This window comes from Triturus cristatus, chromosome 8, assembly GCF_964204655.1.
Source record: "Triturus cristatus chromosome 8, aTriCri1.1, whole genome shotgun sequence".
NCBI lineage: Eukaryota > Metazoa > Chordata > Amphibia > Caudata > Salamandridae > Triturus > Triturus cristatus.
Window position 1 is genome coordinate 15,093,500 of NC_140591.1, and position 22,051 is coordinate 15,115,550.

At 46.2% G+C, this 22,051-nt stretch overlaps 1 protein-coding gene across 2 annotated transcripts in view; it reads right to left on the reverse strand.

The window, feature by feature from the left end:
* The window catches only part of LOC146799842 (pregnancy-specific beta-1-glycoprotein 7-like), a 400,772-nt gene that overhangs the window by 285,436 nt on the left and 93,285 nt on the right, over positions 1-22,051 (reverse strand). For both annotated transcript variants that reach the window (XM_085620734.1, XM_085620735.1), the window contains exon 5: positions 8,152-8,388. In XM_085620734.1, coding sequence (XP_085476860.1) covers positions 8,152-8,388 — 237 coding nt within the window. The remainder of the gene's footprint in view (positions 1-8,151; positions 8,389-22,051) is intronic.

Sequence of the window (22,051 nt, forward strand, 5' to 3'; positions counted from 1 at the left end):
CACTCTCACACTACACAGAGACTATACTCACACTCAATCTCTTCTCCTTCAACATACACAAATCACCAGTCCATCACACTCAAAACCCACACCTAAAGTCATTACCAAAATATCAGATAACACTAGCCCGCAAAACCATAGACACAAAATGCATCTAAACTAAATTGCACACGTTCACAACACCAAATCATCCCAACATACTTACAAGCATTCGCTCTGCTTTCAATACCAACATAAAGAACACATTTAAACCCATCTCTACCTCACACTCTCCATGCAACAAACACAGCAATCTCTCAATCTGAAAACACACCACAGCACTTACTCATTTATCTATCTTCCTGTGCTGTATTCAGAGCCATAAAACATGACCGTCATGTGCCACAACCATTCCTAAGCCGTACACCTTACACCTCAACATACGCAAAAGAAAATAACTCCACAACTGCTCATAACCCCGCATCCTCATGTCTATGGAAGAATAAGTCTACCTTTCAGACACAAATCCACAGTCCAACCCCTCAGTTTCAATGAGATTTACCACCACCCACACATGCAGACCCAAAACATGTCTTCTAAACCTTTTGGAGCAAGATACCGATAAACAAGAACAGGACTTTCCCTGTCCTCCTACATTTAACACCAACAGCACGCCACTCACATCTTCAAAGGACAAAACTCACTCTACTACAGCACAAACTCACGCCACCTCCAACAAACATGCTTGAGACTGCCTACTAATAAATGCTACTTTTATTTAAAAACCAAGTACCTAATATTCAACCTATTGATAGACATAGAACCTGACTTACTTTTCATAACTGCATCATGGCTGGGGAAGACATGGCATAGAATTTTCATAAAGCTTTTTCACCAGGCCATTAAACTGAGGCACAGAATCGCTTGCAGTGGCATCTCTTGGGGACTGGGAGCAAGTGGATGTCTCTGAGGTGGGGGTGATGCTTGACTGTCTTGGGAGATCCAGTATGAGTCTGGCTGCTGTGGTTTAGATGGTCTGAAATCATGTCAGAAGTTGGTGTGTGATTCCGGCATAGAGAGCGTCGCCGTAGTCCAGTCAGCTGTTGATGACGGCCTGGGTTACTGTGCTGGGCGGGATCCACCTCAAGATCTTGCGGAGCATTTGGAGGATGTGGAAGCTTGAGGAGGTTCCTGCGTGAATCTGCTGTTTTATGGAGAGCTCGCTGTCCAGATGATGTCCAGGTTCCTGGCGTGGGTGGTGGGGGTCAGTGCAGGTCTGATAGCGGGGGACCACCAGATGTTGTCCCAACGGGAGGGGCTTCTTTCGAAGATGAGCACTTCCATCTTGTCCGTGTTCAGTTTGAGGCAGTTGATCTTCATCCAGTTGGCGACGTTGGTCATAGTGTTCCAGAAGTTGGCTCAGGTGGTGGAAGTGTCTTCAGTGAGAGCGAGGATGAGTTGGGTGTAGTCTGCGTATGAGATGATGCTGAGTCTGTGGCTGTTGACCGTCGCAGGGCCGAGAGTGGCGTGGACGGTGATGTTACTCCTTGAAGAAAGTGTGACTACAGGAGAACGTCCCCACTCATACCCAGTGTTGAGAATGGCAACAGTGAAACACCGGGAACATGCTTCGAGTGTGTCGACAAGTAGGCAAGTATTGCCAGCACTAATCATCCCTGCCTTTAGGTATGTCCTATTAGGAGGGATTGCGAAAAACATAGAGATCTGTATCCAGAAGAAGGCCTATGACCCCTCGGAGCAGTTAATAGAGGCTGAAACATGTTGATACTGGCAGTAAGGGAAATGAAGACATAATCTCTCCAATATACCCTTTCTTATTTTAATCCTGTCAATGGTGGCCCAGAATATATTAAGTTAGGGCAATCCACTAATACTGTTTTAATATTCCTTCTTTCTCTGCATTTGGGAACCCTTTCAAGGAGAAAAATGTTCTCTCTAAAACAAAAGAATTGCGCTCCTCCCTGAGCGTTGGTCTGCGCTAGGGTGTGTTAGCAGCCCAATGATGAAGCATCCCTCTATCTAGTGGGTGAGGGCAGTATTTACAACCCTTTGGGTTTTTCCTCCCTAGGCTTGAAGTCATTTGAACAGCGTTTTAAATTCCGAATTTTCCAAATGTAATGCACAGAACTCTATGTTTGTTTTTCAGTCCTTCTCATTTGGCGAGTTTTTTTTGTAGACAATGTTAGCAAGCGGAGTCATATAATTGTTGAAGAGGGTGGGGTGGACCGAGGAGCCCTAGCAGATGCCGCTGATGGTGTCCTTGGGTTCGAAGGTGTAGGATGGTAGACAGATTCTTTACATGCATCCTGTGAGAAACAATGTGATCAGCTTGAGCGTGTTGCCGCTGATGCCGATGTGGTAAAGTCTGTTGACCAGGATGCAGTGGGACACAGTGTCAAATGCCAGGGAAAGGTCGAAGACAATAAGGGGAGCTGATTCTCTGTGGTCGATGATGGTTCTGATGTCATCCGTTGTCGGTTGTGAGGTTTGTTTCGGTGCTGTGATTGGTTCGGAAGCTGGACTGGAAGGCTTATAATAGGTTGTTTCTCTCCAGGTGGTCTGTGAGCTGGTGGTTGATGGCACTCTCAAGACCCTTTGTAGGAAATTGGAGGAGTGAGATGTGGCGGTAGTTCTTGAGGTCGTTGGGGTCTGCTGTGGCTTTCTTTAGGAGAGGTCTCATTTCTGCGTGTTTCCATGTTTCCGGGCAGGTGGTGGTGTTGATGGCCGCATTGAGGATGTAAGTGAGAGGGGCAGATTTCCTGCCGTCCCAGGTTGAAAGTGTGGTGTGAGCACGGGTCTGTTGGAGTCCCTGAGTTTATGGAAGCCATGGTGGTCACGGTGGTCTTGGTGTTGAGTGGGTTCCAGTTGGTGAGGTGGAATGAGTTCCCTTGGTTGAGGGTGAAATTGCCATAGATGTCTGCTATCTTATTGTGGAAGTGGTTGGATAAGGCAGAGCAGAGGTCCTGGGTGGTATTAGATTTTTGATGGCTGCTGGAGTGGAGAATTCTCTGATGATGTTGAATAGTTCCTTCGAGTGGTTGCTGCTAGTTTTGATGGAAGTGGCCAGGGTGTCTTTATTGGCTTCTTTGAGGGAGTGGTGATATTTTCTGAGGGCGGACTTTAGTGCAGCATGGTCTGTGGGGTCTCTGCTGGAGCGCCATCATCTCTCCATTCGTTTGCATTCTCTTTTTGAGGTCCGGAGTTCAATGGTGAACCAGGTGGTGAGTTTTGTTGGACCTCTTGTGTTGGGTGGGTTGTTGGGAGTGATGCTTTCTGCTCTGGCTGTGATCCAGTCTGAGAAATTCTGGGTGGGTGGCCTGGTTCACGTCATCTATGGTGTGGAGAGTTTTGGGGCTGAGGAGGGTCATGACTTTGTTCAAGTTGTGGGGCTGGGGGATTGCGTGACTTTGTTCAAGCTGTGTTGTGTGAGGGTGTATGGTGTGGTGGTGGGCTGGGGTGTGTCTGCGATGGTGAAATGGGTGATGCTGTGGTCTGTCCAGGTGACTTTGAAGGTGTGGCTGAACCGGATTCTGTCACTGGTGGTGAAGATGGGGTTGAGAGTATATTTGGCATTGTGTGTGGGGCTGGTAATGATTTGTGTCAGGGTGATGTTGTCCAGGGTCTCCAGGAGGGTGGCGGAGTTGGTGTCGGTGGGGTCGTCGAGGTGAAAGTTGAAATCTCCAAGGAAGAAGTATTCATTCGATTCGATGGCTAGGGGGCGATGATTTAGGTGACGGCGATGCAGAAAGCCGGGCAGGGGCCTGGGAGTCTGTAAACGAGGGTACACTTGATGGTTGTATTGGCATTCACGTGCATTTGGAAATTGAGATGTTCCATGATGGGAGTCGAGTCGTCTTCTGTGGTGGTGAGTCTGATGGAGTCTTTGTGAATGATTGCTATCCCTCCTCCAGGTTTGAGTGGGTGGTCTTTGTGGATCATTTTGTAGCTGTTGTGAGTTGTGGTCGCTATGTCAGGGTCTGAGGCTAGCTTGGGCAGATTTTGGTGAAGATGGTTTGGCGGTGGTGTCCCATATTCCATGGCACGCTTGCTGAGGGATCTGACACTGATTAGCATGCAGTTGAGCTGGTTCTAGGGGTTGTGGGAAGGGTTGTGGGTGTGGGTGTGGTGGTGTGGCACATGAAACTGCAGAGTTGGCGGGCGAATGGACCTTCCGTGTTCCTTGGTGCTTGGGAGCAGCATTTGGCACTGGATCCTCCAATATTTAGGGATTTGAGTGCGGTGCTGGGGTAGCTGAGTCTCTGATGAGGTCCGGGGGTCCTAGTGCTAGACGTGGTCCAGGTGCGACGGGCTTGTCTTCGGCGCACATACGACGTAGGCATAGGTAAAAGAGGAGGCAGCTTTGTCATCATATTTCAAGAAAGAACAGGTCTCACGGAAGCTGAGGATTGTCTTTGCAGGGTGGTGAGGCCTTCGTTGTCAGATGCGACCCCGCCACAATATTTTCATGTAACCTTCTCCTTCACTACAGACCACCAACTAGCAATGCAACATCCCCAGCCACATTTCTAGACACAATCTCTAACTTTCTTACAATCTACCACGCATTCTTGGTGACCTGAACATATGGTTTGGCAAACCTAATATGCCTCACCCAGCACCATCCTCGCTGGCCTAGACACACACAACCTACAACCGCTCATTCCCAACCCCACAAACATCGCAGAACACGCCTTAGACGTCACTTTAGGCACCCCAGACCTACTCTCGTTCCAAAGGATGACTCCAGTCACACGGACAGACCACTGCCTGATCGCTTTCCAACACAAGACACAACAACTCATTCCGGATAAACTTATCTTACCCGCAGCTACATATCGAACTTGGAATAAGCTGAATTTGGAGGAACTAGAAAACCTGCTGACTTCCAACAATAGGTTCTGTACTAACACTCTATGGATGGCTCCAGCAAGCTTGTGATCTCTCAATTCCACTTAAAGCATCCACACATAACAAAGAAAACCAACCCCTTGGATGAATACAGAATTAAAAAAGATCAAAAAACAAATTGATAATCTTTAACAGAACTGGCTAAAAAACAAGCAAATCTCAAGACAAAATACTCCCACACAGACATACCAGAATATACAAATCAACAGTAAAAAAGGGAAAAAAATTATACTATCCAAGCTGAACCCACTATAAAAATCTATCAATAAATCATTTTAAAAAAAAATTGACAGAAATTAATTAGCCACAGTGCACGGAATGTACCATTCTCACTTCCACAGATTTTTGTGACAAACTGTCAAAACATTACGGGCCACATGTATGTACCTTTTCCAAGGAAAAAAATGGCCCGATTCGCCGAATTGGGCCATGTGAGACTGGAAAAAAGGCTTTCCCAATGTACCAAACCCTATTTTTGTGATTCGGTAACCTATTACCAAATCGCAAAATGGATTACCGATTCACTATTGGGAAGGAGCGTGTTTAGGGCAAGGCCCTTCCTTATAGCGAATCGCGAACCCATTTTGAGTCACATCAGTATGTAGGAATATTTGTGATCGAAATGCAATTGCAAAACATTTGCATTTTACCACCTACTTCAAGTAGGTGGGAGCCTTCCATAATGGACCCCTCCCCCTTTGTGAATGTATGCAAAAACGTTTCTTTAAGAGCAGGCAGTGCACTGCCTACTCCTAAAAAATGAAAAGAAATCTTTCATTTATTTTTTGTAAACACAACCTGTTTTCCTTTCAAGAAAATGCGCTGCATTTAAAAAACAAAAGAGTGCTTTATTTAAAAGCAATCACGGACACGGTGTCTGCTGACCCCAGCTGGCCACCATCTCTGTGATTTTAGCAATTCCTAGAGGGTCCCAAATTGTGACCTACCTCATTAATATTAATGAGGTAGGTCGATTTGCGACCTCCTGCGAATCGCTATATGAGACTCTTGGAGTTTCCTACATTTGTAATAGCGATGACCTAATTTCAATTCGCAGAAAATCATAATTACGTAATGGCTATTACAAATGTTGATACATGTGGCCCTACACAACTAAAGCAAACATGCTGGGTTATTACTCAACCAACAAAAAAACCAACAGCCTCAACCCACTTCCAACAAACCCCTCCAGGAGAATCTAACACAGCCTCCACACTCCTTCAAAGAAAAATCAACAACTGGATCTTGTCAAAGGGAACAACCAGCCGCTGCCCTCTGACCCTCTGCCCCTCTGACCCTGTCCATCTCAAATCTTCAAAAACATTCTTTTAACAACTTCTGCAACAATCCCCATCAGAACACTCATCAATAACTCATCAATAACTCCCAACAACTCCTGATCCACAGGAGTTTCCCCAGAAGACTTAAACAAGGCATAGACACGCCCATTATTAAGGAAACTAACCTGGACGCTCACGACCCCGACAACCACAGACCTATAGCAGACGGACCATTCCTGGGCAAACTTCTAGAAAGAGCAGGCTTCGCCCAGATGTCACATTTCATTGACGACAATTCATTACTTTCAGTCTTCGAAACTGGATTCTATCCGGGAAGAGGCACTGACAAGACTCTGATCTCAATCTGGACAGTCGGGAAAGGAACTCATGAAGTAATCTATCTATCTATCTATCTATCTATCTATCTATCTATCTATCTATCTATCTATCTATCTATCTATCTATCTATCTATCTATCTATCTATCTATCTATCTATCTATCTATCTATCTATCTTTCTCTTTCTCTCTATCTATCTATCTATCTATCTATCTATCTATCTATCTATCTATCTATCTATCTATCTATCTATCTATCTATCTATCTATCTATCTATCTATCTATCTATCTATCTATCTATCTATCTATCTATCTATCTATCTATCTATCTATCTTTCTCTTTCTCTCTATCTATCTATCTATCTATCTATCTATCTATCTATCTATCTATCTATCTATCTATCTATCTATCTATCTATCTATCTATCTATCTATCTATCTATCTCTCTGTCCTTCAATTAGAAATACTATTAGAATAAGACACAAGTATTAACAATTACACTTGTTATTTTAAACTTTCATAATAAACCTTTACAATGTAGAAAACGTCTTGAAGTATTTCAAAGAAATTATTTGATAAGTGAAAGTGCACAGTCATTTGAAGCTTTTGGGAGCATTCTTGAGAAACATGTGGGCTGAAGGAAGGAGACCTTACAAAGATTCGGACTTGTCCTGCCACTGATGCAATTCTGCCTCTTAGGATCCATAAAGAGATACCTAGGAAGTGTAAATATATGTACTTCTTACTAAAGGTACACCGTGTCTGAATACAATTAGACAACAGTCAAGGCCACAAGGCACGGTGTGTGAGTGGATTGATGCTGGTGAGCTTTGAGACTTTGTGAATGCACCATAGGATTTCATTTAAACTGCTATGCCTGACTTACAGAGCCCTTTTGGCTGGCCCCGTTGACGCTCTGGGGTCCTTGCTGACTCGCTACATTCCCAGTAGACGTCTTCGCTCCTCAGACTCTAATCAGCTGGTGGTCCCTCGCTCCAGGAAGGTTAGATGGGGCAGCAGAGCTTTTTCCATCGCTGCTCCACTTTTATGGAACACTCTCCCTTTGGAGATTAAGTCCCAACCTTCTATGGCTCTTTTTAGGAAGGCACTTAAGACTTGGTGTTTTACAAAGGCCTACCAATAAGTTCCCTCATCTCTCATCCAGTTAGCTCTGTTTGGCTAGGCGCCTTGACGCCCATTGGGCTTAGTAGCGCGGTATAAATCGGAATTCATTCATTCATTCATTCAATTCAATGCTCACACCCTAGTGACTTTGTGGGCATCCAGAACCCCCTCTCAGACCCTTTCCTTCCCTACAAAGGGTTGGAGATTTTCCGTAGCACAAAGAGGGAGTAGATCTTCTTCCCTGGTTGCAAACAGACACACCCCAAGACTTCTTGGGGGTAAAGTGGAGATATTCACCATGGAAAACAGAAGAAAGTAAGAAAACAAAGTGAAGGCTTACTACTGCCAATGCTTGTTAATACCAAACAGTGTTCATTAGTAACCCTTGGTTGGCGTACTCTCACAGGTGTGGATTTACTACTGTTTCAAACCTCTTTCACAGACAGTGTGCAGATGAGTCCAAACACAGGCCACTGGCCCATAGAATGTTTGCTCTTACCAGTGCAGGTGACATTTACAGGCCGGCTTTCTCTCTGGCTGATCAGGTTCCTGGCGGTGCAGGTGACGGTGGCCATCACAGCAGCATCTATGGTAAGTTCTTGACCTGAGGCGTTCTGCTGAGTCCCATTCACACTCCAGGAATACAAGGGCGCTGTCCCATTGGCCACGAGGCAGATGAGCCGGACGGTGCCGTTAAGAGCACAAGTGGCTTCCACCTCTGGCTCAGACACAGGAACTGAAAAAGACAGACAGAGAAGTCTAAAATGGATGGTTCTGTATGAGGAATCTTTGTGTTCTGCTGTGGGAGAGTTGTCGCTTGTGACAGTATTGACTTTCTACTTCTTGGCACTTTAGCAAGTGAGCTCTTGAAGCTCTGCCTGGGAGGGTTTTAAATCCCTTAGTTTAGGGTGTTCCTTATAATGGATTCCCTGCCCCACCCCCCATTCTACTCTTGGCTGGGTCCTGAAGGTCTCTGATTGGTCTATTTGTTGGACGTATCAGGCGCTCTATGGTCTAAAAACAATCTGTACAGAGTAACGTGGGCTGATTACTTTTCAGCAAGAAAGCCAAGCATGCCTTTGGCTCGAACTGGGATGAAACACTCGGCTATGACAACCCCTGAAGGAATCCCTCTAGCCGAGGAGCCCCCCTTACTCTGTGCCACCTCTTTGAGGTGTGTGGTCTCTCTCTCTGCTTCTGCGCTGCATGAGAGTGGGCGAGGGCTGTGATAGGACTCCCTCGACGGAAGGCGTGATAGGATCATCGCAGCTGAAATGGACGGCTGATGCATGGGAGAGGCCGAGGGTGCCCAGGCTTTGACCATCTTCTGGAAATAAATCAGGTTGTAAATTCATTCTAGTAGGAAGAGAGGAGGGAGCGGCTGATGTGACCAGCCTATTGCAGCAGAAGCCTTCTCTTCCTTACTGAACATGGGCTGGGTGACGGCGCAACCCCCTTGCTAGATGGGCCTGGTGAAGCTCCAGGCCAACCTTTCAGTTTTCTCTACGTCAATGGACCTTTGTTGTAGCCTGAGAAGCAAAGGGGCTACTGACACATTTAGATTCCATAACCAGTGGGACCAGTGTGACCACACGTTGAGAGTCAGAGTCCGCATCTTAAAGTTGAAGCTAAAGTTTATTTATCATAAACTCAAAGCCAGGGTATTATAAATCAATCGCAAAAACATACTGTAAATATACAGGATTATTAAGGGAAGACCACATTGAGGTACAAGATTGGACCTGAGCAGTAAAGGACAAATCGAGATATCCGTAATTGCAATGCAGGAAATTAAGAATAAAATCTGATGAGTGGACGAATGGCTTCGATCCTTCTCTCCAGACATGGAAGAGATTTACAGGATCTGGCTATCTCTGCACTAAACTAAGAGTTAAGGAAACCCTATTAATCCAGAAGCCAGAAGTGCGTTAGCACCAGAACTTCTGTAGAAGTTCTGTACATAAAGGATCGTGTACAGCACAAACCCACAATCCGAAGTCAGGAGAGATCCGCGCCTCCCGAAGTCTAGAGGCTTCTGTCTGAGTGCAAAGTAGGTTCACTAATAAGAGACACACAGAGTGTTCGAGACACATGCCCTCCCATGATTCAACCTCCTTCATTTCATTTCCCATGAAGGGTCTCGGTGCTGGTCCGATACTCCCATATGGCAGTCTCCGCTTCCGAGGCGTCCCTTCGACAGATATTAAAAACTCCCTTGCTCTTCTCATTCCATGTAAGTGACCTCGCCGGTTCCTCCTCGCCTCCCTATCTCAAGAATGCAATGTTCCTTCACTAGCTGAGAATGCTGTGTGTGCACCTGGAAAGGAAAATACATCGAACCCCACTTTCACGCTCAATGTTAAAGGTCCCAACTGGAAGCTTAGGGCCCGCAGTCACGCTAACTTAGCAAGATACGTTCAAAAGCATGTCATTGTGCAGCACACATATAATCCTGTACATACATCAATAACATATACAACTATTCATATATGTATGCATTGTACTTTCACACATGGATACACTTTTATTAATTTGGGCAACAACTGACCATGCTATAGGCACGAGCCCGACACGCTCGCAATTCATTCTTTTGTAACCTGTGGAGACTGCACTCTATTAAATGCATTTTAGCGCAACCCCGGTACAATCTGAGCCTATTGATGAATTTTATTGATTGGCCAGTTGTCCCTAATAGTTAATGCACATATCCGTTTAGAACACTCCATTACCGCACCTTCTATACCAGTGCACCTCGCATTCTGATTATAATTAATTTATGCGAGGACGTATGGCCAAAGGTATACACATATATATGTGTCCTCAACAAGATAAAAGAGTGGAGTCAAATGATGCTACTCCGCACCTTGCACAGTGAGTAAATGAGTAAGGGGAGCCTTACCTATAGAGGGTGGGGTGATTGTCAATCTCACCCGACGGCTTGAGGTACCATTGAGTTGGGTGACAATAAACATCTGTTATTCAGCGCCATGAGACCCACGGGTGATAAGTGCGCTTTACAAATACACGTGTTATGTTATGTTATGGACAGGATATCAAGCTAAAGGTTTGTGTTGGTGGATCCTATTTCTGCGAGTACCCTGAATGCAACCAGCAGTTCACGCGGTTCTCCTGCTCGGCTCCCCTTAAATGACCCTCAAAGTCTGAAGACCCAGTAATTGAATGCATCAGTGCACTATTAAAGAACCGCCAAGATATGAGCAAGAGAAGGTCTCTGTAGGCGTCCTGCATCTTGAGACATAGGCGATCACTTAGAAAACCAGTCAATGCCATGTCAATGCCGGAGACATCCTCAAGCCGCCCACAACCCATCTAAAAACCTTCACGCCACTGCTATTGCCCCTATGGACCAGGATTATAAACACTTCTCTTTCACAAGGAATCATCCCAGACATCCTCAAAGTTGGTCAGATATCCCCCATCCTAAAAAAACCATCGGCGGACCCATCTGACCTGAATAACTATCGTCCAATTTCCAACATCTCGACCCTCGCCAAATTGCTAGAAAAATGTGTCCATGTGCAGCTCAGTAAGCACATAGATCACTTCAACCTGTTAGACCAATTCCAATCAGGTTTTCGATCAGGACACAGCACAGAATCAGCCATGACCCACATAATTGATGACACACTACAAATTCTGGATCAAAACAAGGGATGCCTGCTAGTCTTGCTGGACCTATCCTCAGCCTTCGACACAGTCAAATATGTCACTCTTCTAGACCTCTTGAAACACAGGATGGGGCTATCTGGTACTGTGTTTAACTGGTTCACGTCCTTCCTCCAAAACAGAACACAACGATTCAAGATTAACCAATCATTATCCAACCCCTCCCCGGTCACTCTGGGAGCACATCAGGGTTCATCCCTCTCTCCGACCCTCTTCAATCTGTTTATGGAACCTCTCACAGAACTACACAACTCGTCAAACATCCAATATCACATGTATGTCGATGACACACCACTCTACATCAAAGTTCACTCACTTGACGACATCAATTCCCTTAACTCAACTCTCCACAAAACACAGATCTGGCTGGCAGAAAATCATCTAAAACTAAACAGTCTAAAAACTGAATTTCTCCTTATCGCCCCCCCCAACCAAACAACCACCATCCTTGAATGGATGAAGCACATTACAGCTCTCGATTGCCCACCTACCATCATCGACTCAGCTAAATCACTGGGAATAACCTTGGATAATAAGTTAAATATGCAGAAACACATCAGCGCTGCAACTAAAGGAGCTAATTTCCAGATTAATACCTTGAGAAAACTGAAACCCTTCTTACCGGCCAGAGACTTTAAACAGACAGTCCAATCCCTAGTATTGCCCAAAGTGGATTATGGAAGTATTGCTCTCTGTGGCCTACCCAGATCAACGACAGCTCCCTTAAGAGCCACAATCAACACAGCTGCAAGGCTCGTCACAGGCTCCAAAAGAAGAAGCCACATCTCCCTGGACCTTCGTGCCCTCAACTGGCTTCCTTTTGAGGCCAGAATTCACCTGAAAATCGCTTGTATGACGCACAAGGCCTTACACCACAAAACACCGAGATACTTAACGGAGAAATTGGTACTATCTGGTGGTAACAGATCCACTAGGAGCTCCAACACTCTTCTGCTTCAGCCAAGAAGAAAACATACTACCGCTACTTCTCAGGAATAGCGCCCAGGATTTGGAATGCCTTGCCCCAAGAAACGAGACTTAACCCATCGGCTGCTTTTTTAAAAAAAGAAGTGAAATCTATTCTTCTAGCCAAATTCACATGACTCTTTGATTCTCCCTTGTAACTATGTGACACTAATGTATGCGAAACGTTATTTTCTTCTCCTAGGTCACGATACTCATATGTTTTCTATGTCGTTATCTCTGTACTGTAAAGCGCTCTGATACCTGTAAAGGTCTTGTTCGCGCTATACAAAACTGCAAAAATAAATAAATAAATAAATAAATGAAGGACTCGTGCAAACTTACCAAGCGACCCAATGCCGTTCTGTCACCTCTTCTACGCCTCTCCCTGCGCTCGGTTTAGCAGCAGTGCTCTGACACCCCACAAGACCACCCCTCACCTCCTTCATGAAGGCATCATCCCAGGGCTCCACCACCCTCGCCTCTCCCCCATACACTCATCTCCCTCGTCTCTGAAATCAGGACCTTGTTTTCCAACCTTCAAAGAACTTTTATTTACTTAGCTTCAGTCAAGAAAAGTATTAGGTCGCCCCTACAAACCTCCCATGTGTGATGCCCTCCAACCTGCTAATCTAAGCATTTCCATGCAGGAAAGAAGATGCCCAAACCAGCAGAGCCTCTCACATCCTCTCTTCCAAAGCCCGGCTCTTAGAGTACCAATCCCACGCCCCAAAAACCCCCTCAGAGTTTGTCTCTGATTCTTGCACCCCGACTCCAAGGAGAGCGGAGTCCCCGCCTCCCTTTAAAGGTGTTCAAGTCAAAGATCTTATCCAAAAATGACTATTTCCCCCCAGTATCCAACACTATGCCTTCACCCTACAGCTGCTGCTGAGACACCGGCAGATCAGCAGTCAAGCAATCTCCTGGAGCCTCTAACTAGTACTCTTTACTGGGACCCGGTGAACGACTCAAGTCAAGTCAAAAAAGGATCATCTCAAGCCAAGCTCATAAAACATAAACTTAGATTAGATACATATAATAATAATAATACAAAAACATCTAAAAAATGTCAAATCTGTACATTCGAATTCATAATATCTACAAACAGAGGAAAAGGACAAGCGTAAACCAAAGCATGACGTATATGCTACACAGAGCACCTCTGGAACAGCTGCCGACAAGTCTACTGTGGTTAGTTACAAGTCCTGCCCGACGTTCCTCCTAGTAAGCCATACTCTGTGCAAGACCCCGATCGGATAGACGACAGGTGATACAGAGGAGTCAGTTGAGTGTCCGCTCTGCCTCCAGGTATGACCTGAGCCCACGTCTACGCGTAGGGCGGATCCATCTTCTACCTGCAGTTTGATAAGCAGTGCAGAGGAAAGGGACCCGAGGCTCTGTTTCTCACACTTCACTCTCACACAAGGTGCACATTGTGTTTATTGTGTTTCTATCTGTCCAATTAGCGGCGTCGCTCTTGATTTTTAGAGTGACATACCGGAATCAAACCCTTACAAACTAATGGGGTGACCCAAAAAGCCCAAAATTCGATATAAGCAATAATTGGTCCTATTGGAAAAGGATAAACGTGAACAATAATACTCGAGTCTGGCTCTTAATTCAAGGTCGGTTAGCCCCCCCGCTCTCCGTGAGTCCCTCATCCTTAGCTCAATATACTCTGAGGGCCCCTGGAGCAGCGTCTAGCAGCTGGAATATCCGATCTTAGAAAGGAGTCACTATGCCTGCTGTGCCTGCTGCAGTGTAGGATTGGTTTTTAATGATTCCTGGTTCTCTCTCACTCCTCATGCTAGTACTGGTAGTTTAATCATAAACAACTTAGTGCAATGATCGCTGGGTAGGTTTGTCGTGGGGAGTCACGAGGGATATTTAGGCGCGCCCTTACTTTGCCCAGTTTGTTATTAAGCAAAAGACTTACAATTGATGGACGGAATGCAGAACAAATCAAAACATTCACCCCCAGTCGAGAGATCTGGGTTAAATCCATCATTCTTTTGCTCACCATGCAACCCCAGTTTAGACCTGGCCATATGCAAATCAGTCTTGACCCTGTGCCTCATGGGAACAGTCCAGCCCGAACTGCCATGCCAGGTCCTCCCTGGACTGGAAACAAGCATCCTAGGACCGGTTTCAGGGTTTCATCCCTCTTCAGCCCGGATAGCAACAGCGATATACGCAGTTAGCGCAAATTTTTAAGTCGCTAGGCAGGTTAGCGATATCCATGTTGATAGTGAGAAGCTGTATTAGCGACTATTTTCGCTGAATTTCAGTCGGGAACGCCAACCTTCATCATAAGTGATGAGATGCATGGCGTTAGTGAAATGGGTGATAATGCAAGGAAACACACGCTAAAGCCTGTTAGCGTGTCCTTGTTGATACCGCGTTACAATTATCGGCGCATTACGGACGAAAATGGCCGCTAAAGCAGCGATAATTGTCTTGATGATATGCCCCACAGTCGGCAAAAGCAAAGGGGAAACTACAAACACCAGCTCCCCGTGCCTCCTTTCACCTCCCCTCCTACCATGGAGGTTCAAAAACAACCTCCTCTGAAAATGTCTACCTCTTACCAACCCAGCCAGGGTCAGCACACTTCTCCCAGGGGTTACTTCAGGGTATCCTACAGAGGCGGAGGCAAAGATAGCTCCTCAAAAGGAGCTAGACCCACAAAGAATCCCCGACTTCCCTCTTCTTCCTTCTGACCATATAACACCTATCGGGGAATGCTTCCCAAATTTTCTACCCAAATGGCAAACCATCACTTGATACCAGTGGGTGTTGGATATTACCCAACATGGCTACTGTCTGGAGGTCACTGCCACACCTCCCAACATTCCCCCTCGCACATACAGTGGAACATCAAACACTTCTCAAAGAAGAGGTCAAAGCCCTCCTGCTAAAGGGGCTTCAGAACCCGTCCCCATCCATCGGCAAGGTACAGGAGTTTACTCACTATATTTCCTAATACCCAAAAAGGACGGATCCCTACGGCCCATTCTGGATCTCAGGCCCCTGAACGAGTACATCCTATCAGAACACTTTCATATGACAACCCATCAGGATGTCCGTCCACTTCTTCGCAAGGCGACTTCAAGGCTGCGCTGAACCTAAAGGACGCCTAGTTCCACATTCCAATACACCTGGCACATCTCCGAAATCTCAGGTGTTTGGTAGGTGGAAGGCACTACAAATTCAACGTCCTTCCCTTTGGGGTGACTACTGCGCCTTGGGTATTCACAAAGTGCCTTGTAGTAGTCACCGCTCACCTGCGCGGACAGGTCGTCCACGTGTTTCTGTATCGAGATGATTGGCTTATCAAAGCTGCCACTCTTCAACACACGCAGATCAAAATAGATCTGCTTGATCACCTAAGGTTCACCATCAATGTCACCAAGTCCCACCTCCAACCCCTACAGATCCCGCCTTACCTAGGGGATCTTCTCAACGTACAAATAGGCCTAGCCTATCCCGATTCTGCAAGGATCCAGTCTTTTCAAACTCTAATCCCCTTATTTCAACCAAATCAGCAGCTTACAGTGAGGACGGTCATGTGCATCTTAGGCGTGATGGCCTCCTGCATAGCCGTAGTACCTCATCTGAGGCTACACATGCGTCCGTGGCGGGAATGCAATGTGAGAAGTTGGCTTGGCATATGCTGTCCACTAGTTATAGTGGGCACCTTGCACCAGTCCAAATGGCCCTTATTGATGATTAGGTTAAAGACAACGTTTATTGAAAACTATCCTCGTGGTAGCTATGGAGAGAGAGCAGCCTTCAAGCTAAGTCTCGAAGGAATGTAAAGCAGCTTGGTTTACCAGATTATAACCTCCTGAATGACCAAATGAAAGGAAAAACACGCAAGTTTTATAAAAAATGTAGGTATTTATTACTAAACACTCTCTACTAACCTCTTTCTGAGATTAGAGAACAAGAAACACAATAATAAAGCACTAGAACGACAGTAAATAGCACAATACACAGCGGGCTCCAGGGGAGACCAAACCATATACTAAGAAAGTGGTATAACAACCACGACTTGACTAAACACACTACCTAGAGCACGTAGAATCGCTGGCACCCCCAAGGAACTACCCAAGGTAGTGACACAGGGGACCCACTGGGGACGCGTGCAGTGTGAGAACACAGGCGCGAGCTCCGTACAATCCTATGGGAAAGTCGCGGTTGGAATTTTAAAGATTAAGGACACTTAGGAGAGGACTTTAATCAAAACCTTTAGAACACAGAAGGTTCTAAGGCCAGCACTCTTGAGAGTACCGAGGTACCCGCGTTACCTATCCCAGGAGAGCCGGGTGCATAGGGGTCAAGTGGTGTCGGAAATGCTCGTTGATTTCAATGGCGTGATGCGAAAAAGTGCTGCTGCCAGGAAGATGAGAAGTATCCGGTGTGATCCAAGCCTGGATCGGAGCTGCGAAGAACCTGAAAGCAGAGGGGATAGGGTCTGGGTCACTTCACAGTGACAAGGGGCACGATAGACGAATGCCAACCGATGTCGGGTGTTTTAAATGAGATGAGGTGAAGCTTGACTCTGCAGCCACGGGGACCAGGCAACATTGATGATGACCAAAGTCCACAGGTGAGTCCATGAAGGATGTCGAGTGCTGGGGGGGTCAGTTTCCGGATTGCAGACCAACAAGCCTTGGCAACTGCAACCAACGTGGTCAGAGAAAAGATGCTTCAGTGTGGACCAGCAAAGTCCTGGGGACTCCCCAAGCAATGGAGAGTCAGGGCACCTCTGGAGCAACCAGGAAAGCCCACTGAAAGTTAAAGTTCCCTTCTCAGGGACCCACAGGTCGACGGACCAGGGATCGCGCAGGGACCTCTAGAGGAATCACAAAATATCAGCCCATGGATTGCTCGTGGAGTGTAGGCTGGTAATCTTCCGTAAAAACACTGCTCGGGGTCTGGACTACAAGTAGCCCAAAGCACAGCCTCAGGGATTGCCAAAAAGCATATGCTGCTGCAAATGTACACAGTGCCCAGGGGTTCGGGTTGCATGGTCCACACTAGGGATGCGGATCTCAGAATTGCTGAGAGCACGGATCAACCTCAGAGACCACAGGAACCCACCTCCTGTGTTGCTAAAATCTCCAGAGTCCTTCAGGAGTTGCATATATGCAAACCGGTCAGATGCATTTCAGTTGTCTGCCTTTCAGGGGAGTAACTCCTTTACTCCAAGGGAGATTCTTCGGTCATCCAACGCAGTGTAGATAATTGAAGTACTTAGTTTCTGTAGCAGAGTTTCGTCCAGGTAAATCTAAAGTCCCGTAGCCAGAGGTTCCTACTTTATACCCAAGGAAGGGGTGGGACAAACTCTGGGGACCCACCTATGGGAGGGTCAGGACAGAGGGGTGGCTACACCCATGTCCTTTGTCCAGTTTCACGCCAGAGCAGGGGCTGATAGCCCCTGCAACCGAACCAGTTTGAGCTGGACTATGCACAGGGACACCAAATGTGCCCCCAGTGCAGACATCCAAGCACTCTCGGATGTGCACCCACCTAGGCCCAACACACTAAAGCCTGTCTGGGAGGTGGTCACACCTCCCTGTGACAGGAAACCTATTGTCCAGCCATCCACTGCCGGAGTTTCGTCCAGCAGCTGAAGGGCAGACTTGTGTCTGTTGCTGGCAGCATCCATTTTGTGATGCCAGGGTCTGTGAAGTTGGTACCGGATGTACAGGTGCTGTCATATTACTCCCTCTAGAAGGGTGGAATCATACCTCCCTCACCAGTTATTGGTGTGGAGGTGTGATTCCAAGGTGTTTGACACCAAACACAACATTTTTCCATGCAGCCGCTTTAAAGTTAGCGTTTACCGCGAGGTTATAATGCACTTAAGTGTATATGGTTTGGCTGCATCACAAACAACCCTGGAATATAGGTTCCGAAAGCTGCAAAGGGGCTCTGCTCATTTATGGTCACCCTCTCACATAAAACCCAGCACCCTGCCTTCAGGATTGTTAAGGCCTGCCATAGAGGTGAATGATAGGTTGATATGTGCAGTGATAAGGATAGATATAGTGAACCTATATCTAAGTAATGGGTGCATGCACCACTTTACACAGGCTGCTGTAGCAGACCTGTTGTGTCATTTTGAATGGTCTCTCAGGGGTGGCATAATACATGTTGCAGCCCCTGAGAGGCCTCTGGGGTACCTATGCCCTGGGTACATAGTATATCATATACTAGGGACTGAAAAGGGTACCCCAGAATCCAATCTAGAGTGTACCTAAAGTACATGAACATCCAATTTCGAAGTCGAAAACCAGCAAAACACCAGGAAAAAAGTGGGGTTAACCATGCAGTCAGATTCCACCTTCCTACACATGTGTCCGTTGCAGGAAGGCTTTTCTCAACAGTGGTCTCAGACAGAGGGTCATTGATGCGATCTAGTGTTGATCGGCCACCGTACACATCACTCTCTGCAGTGGTGGAACACCAACAACCTGTTGAGGGGCGGCCTCTCCTCGACCCTGTTCTGCATGCCATTGTTACAATGGAAGCATCAGTCACGGGGCGGGGGCACACTTGCAAGATTTGACAGTGCTGGGCCTGTGGGAGACCAAGTACCTGGGTCTCTGCAACAGCTACCTAGAGCTTCTCACCTAGATTGAAAGCGTTCCTACCTCACCTAATAGACAAGGTTGTCCTACTCCGGAAGGACAATATGATGGCCATGAATTACCTACAGTAACAGACGCTCCACAATTGTCTCAGCTCTCTCAAACCATTTGGCGTTGGACTGTCACAGCATCCACCTGTTAGCAGAGTACCTTCCGGGGATGGACAACGCCAAATGTCCAAACTCCACCTCCAGATTCCCATACGTACAGTCCAGCGGCAGTGCACTATGGATGATTTGATCAGGGACATTTGCTTACGCTTTTCCTCCTCTCCCTCTTCTTCCATTTGTGGTTCGTAGGTTCAGGTACACGTCTCAAATGCTTATCCTGGTAGGTCCCACATGGGCTCGGCAGCCATGGTTCACAACTCTCCTCGACCTTTCTCTAGTTCACCATGAGAAACTCTGAACAGACCAGACCTTCTCATGCGAAACCATGGAAAAATCAGGGACCCAGATCCCATGTCCCTCAATCTAGCGATTTGGCTCCTGAGGTCATAGAGTTTGGATACATAAAACTTCCCCCTAAGTGCATGAACATTCTCAGGGAAGCCCGCAGACCTACCACTCGGGCATGCTATGCAGTCAAATGGAAAAGGTTTGTCTGCTATTGTCACTCCAAACAGATTGACCCTTTTAAGGCTACAATACAAAACATTGTATGTTATTTGCTTCATTTACAACTCTCTGGCCTAGCCTTCACTTCTATACGGTTACATCTAGCCGCAGTAGCTGCCTATCTTCAAACTAGGAAACACATTTCTCTCTTCAGAATACCAGTAATTTAAGCCTTTATGGAAGGTCTCAAAAGAGTAATTCCACCATGGGTCCTACCTGCACCCTCATGGAATCTTAACATTGTCTTCACACGACTCACGGACACTACATTTGAGCCCCTCCACACTTGCCCCTTTCAATTTCTCTCTTGTAAGGTGGCATTTGTTTTTGCCATTACCTCACTCAGGCATGTTAGTGAGCTTCAGGCTTTATTTTTACAGAACCCTTCTTCCATCTCCATAGAGACAGGGTTGGCTTCCGCACCAACCCTAAATTCCTTCCAAAGATAGTCTCTCATTTCCATCTCAATCAATCGATCTACCTGTTTTTTTTCCACAACCAGAGTCTGTTGTGAAGCGGACTCTCCATACTTTGGATGTCAGGACAACACTCATGTACTACATTAATAGGACAAAAACTTTTGGCAAGACTAAACAACTTTTTGTTGCTTTTTCCCAACCTCATAAAGGAAAGGCTATATCCAAATAAGGCATTGCCAGAGGGGTAGTTAATGCATCCAGACATGCTGTGAGATGGGTAGTACATGCATCCAGACATGCTGTTCGATGGGTAGTTAATGCATCCAGACATGCTGTGAGATGGGTAGTTAATGCATCCAAACATGCTGTGCTGTGAGATGGGTAGTTAATGCATCCAGACATGCTGTGAGATGGGTAGCACATGCATCCAGACATGCTGTGAGATGGGTAGTTAATGCATCCAGACATGCTGTGAGATGGGTAGTTAATGCATCCAAACATGCTGTGCGATGGGTAGTTAATGCGTCCAGACATGCTGTGAGATGGGTAGTTAATGCATCCAGACATGCTGTGAGATGGGTAGTTAATGCATCCAAACATGCTGTGCTGTGAGATGGGGAGTTAATGCGTCCAGACATGCTGTGCGATGGGTAGTTAATGTGTCCAGACATGCTGTGAGATGGGTAGCACATGCATCCAGACATGCTGTGAGATGGGTAGTTAATGCATCCAGACATGCTGTGAGATGGGTAGTTAATGCATCCAAACATGCTGTGCTGTGAGATGGGTAGTTAATGCATCCAGACATGCTGTGCGATGGGTAGTTAATGCGTCCAGACATGCTGTGCGATGAGTAGTTAATGCGTCCAGACATGCTGTGAGATGGGTAGTTAATGCATGCAGACATGCTGTGCGATGGGTAGTTAAATGCATTCAAACATGTTTCTCTAAATCTAAAAGAACTTTACCTGCTCCTTCTAGAGCACACTCTACTCGAAAGAAAGTAGCGTCTATGGCGTTCCTGGGTACTATCTCAATAGCTGACATATGTGAAGCAGCTACCTGCTCTACGTCACACACTTTCACTAAACACTACTGTGTGGATGTTCTAGTAAACCAACAATCTAACGTGAGTCAGGCAGTGCTTTGTAAACTTTTCCAAACAACTGCCACACCCACTTTCGGGGAGGACGCCTTTAGAATCTATGCACAGCAAGTGTATCTACAGCCACACATGCCTTGAACAGAAACTGTTACTTACCCTTTAAGCATCTATTTGTGGCATGTAGTGCTGTAGATTCAATGCGCTCACCCTCCTACCCTTGATACCTGTGGACGTTGAAGTTTTCACCTAATATATGTTTTCCTCTTATGCAGAGACATCTCTTTTCTTATCGGTTCGTTTCACAGTCCAGCCTCACTCACCATGCAGGAAAACAATCTAACAATGGAGTCAATGCCCATGCGCATCAGCACCAAGAGAAGAAGCCAGTCTACCTTGTGCCTCGAAAGACTTCTTCGAAGAAAAACAACTTGCACACATACGGAGGTACAGTATTATTGCTCGATTCGGCCATGCCTGTTTGGGAAACATCCTGGGGCGTACCATTCTTAGTAGCCACGAGGGGGGCATCAGGTTTTGCAACCATTTGCAACTGGGGTTTAGTGCAGTCCCTCACCCCCTTCTGAGTGTGGTTGCCAATGGGGTTTGCTGGCTTTGGTAAACTACCAAACCTACTCTTGCCTCTACTCCCTTGATTCCCTATTTTATCATGGTTTAACTAGGTTTCCACCTCCTCTTTGAGTTTGTCACTGACTTCTATTGTACAATTAGTAGCCGCTTGTGCATGTAACTTTTTACTTTTGGTGGAGCTTCGAGGGAAATCAGTTGTTTTCCTTTAGTAATAAAGAAAATCTGAGATTAATTTGAGAAAGTAAATAAATGATCGGGGAGAATATTAGATTATACTGCAATACTCACTATTACAAGGAGCTATGCACTAAAAAAGTAACTGCAGGTCTTCGGAGCACAATATGACCAAATATGGTAGTAG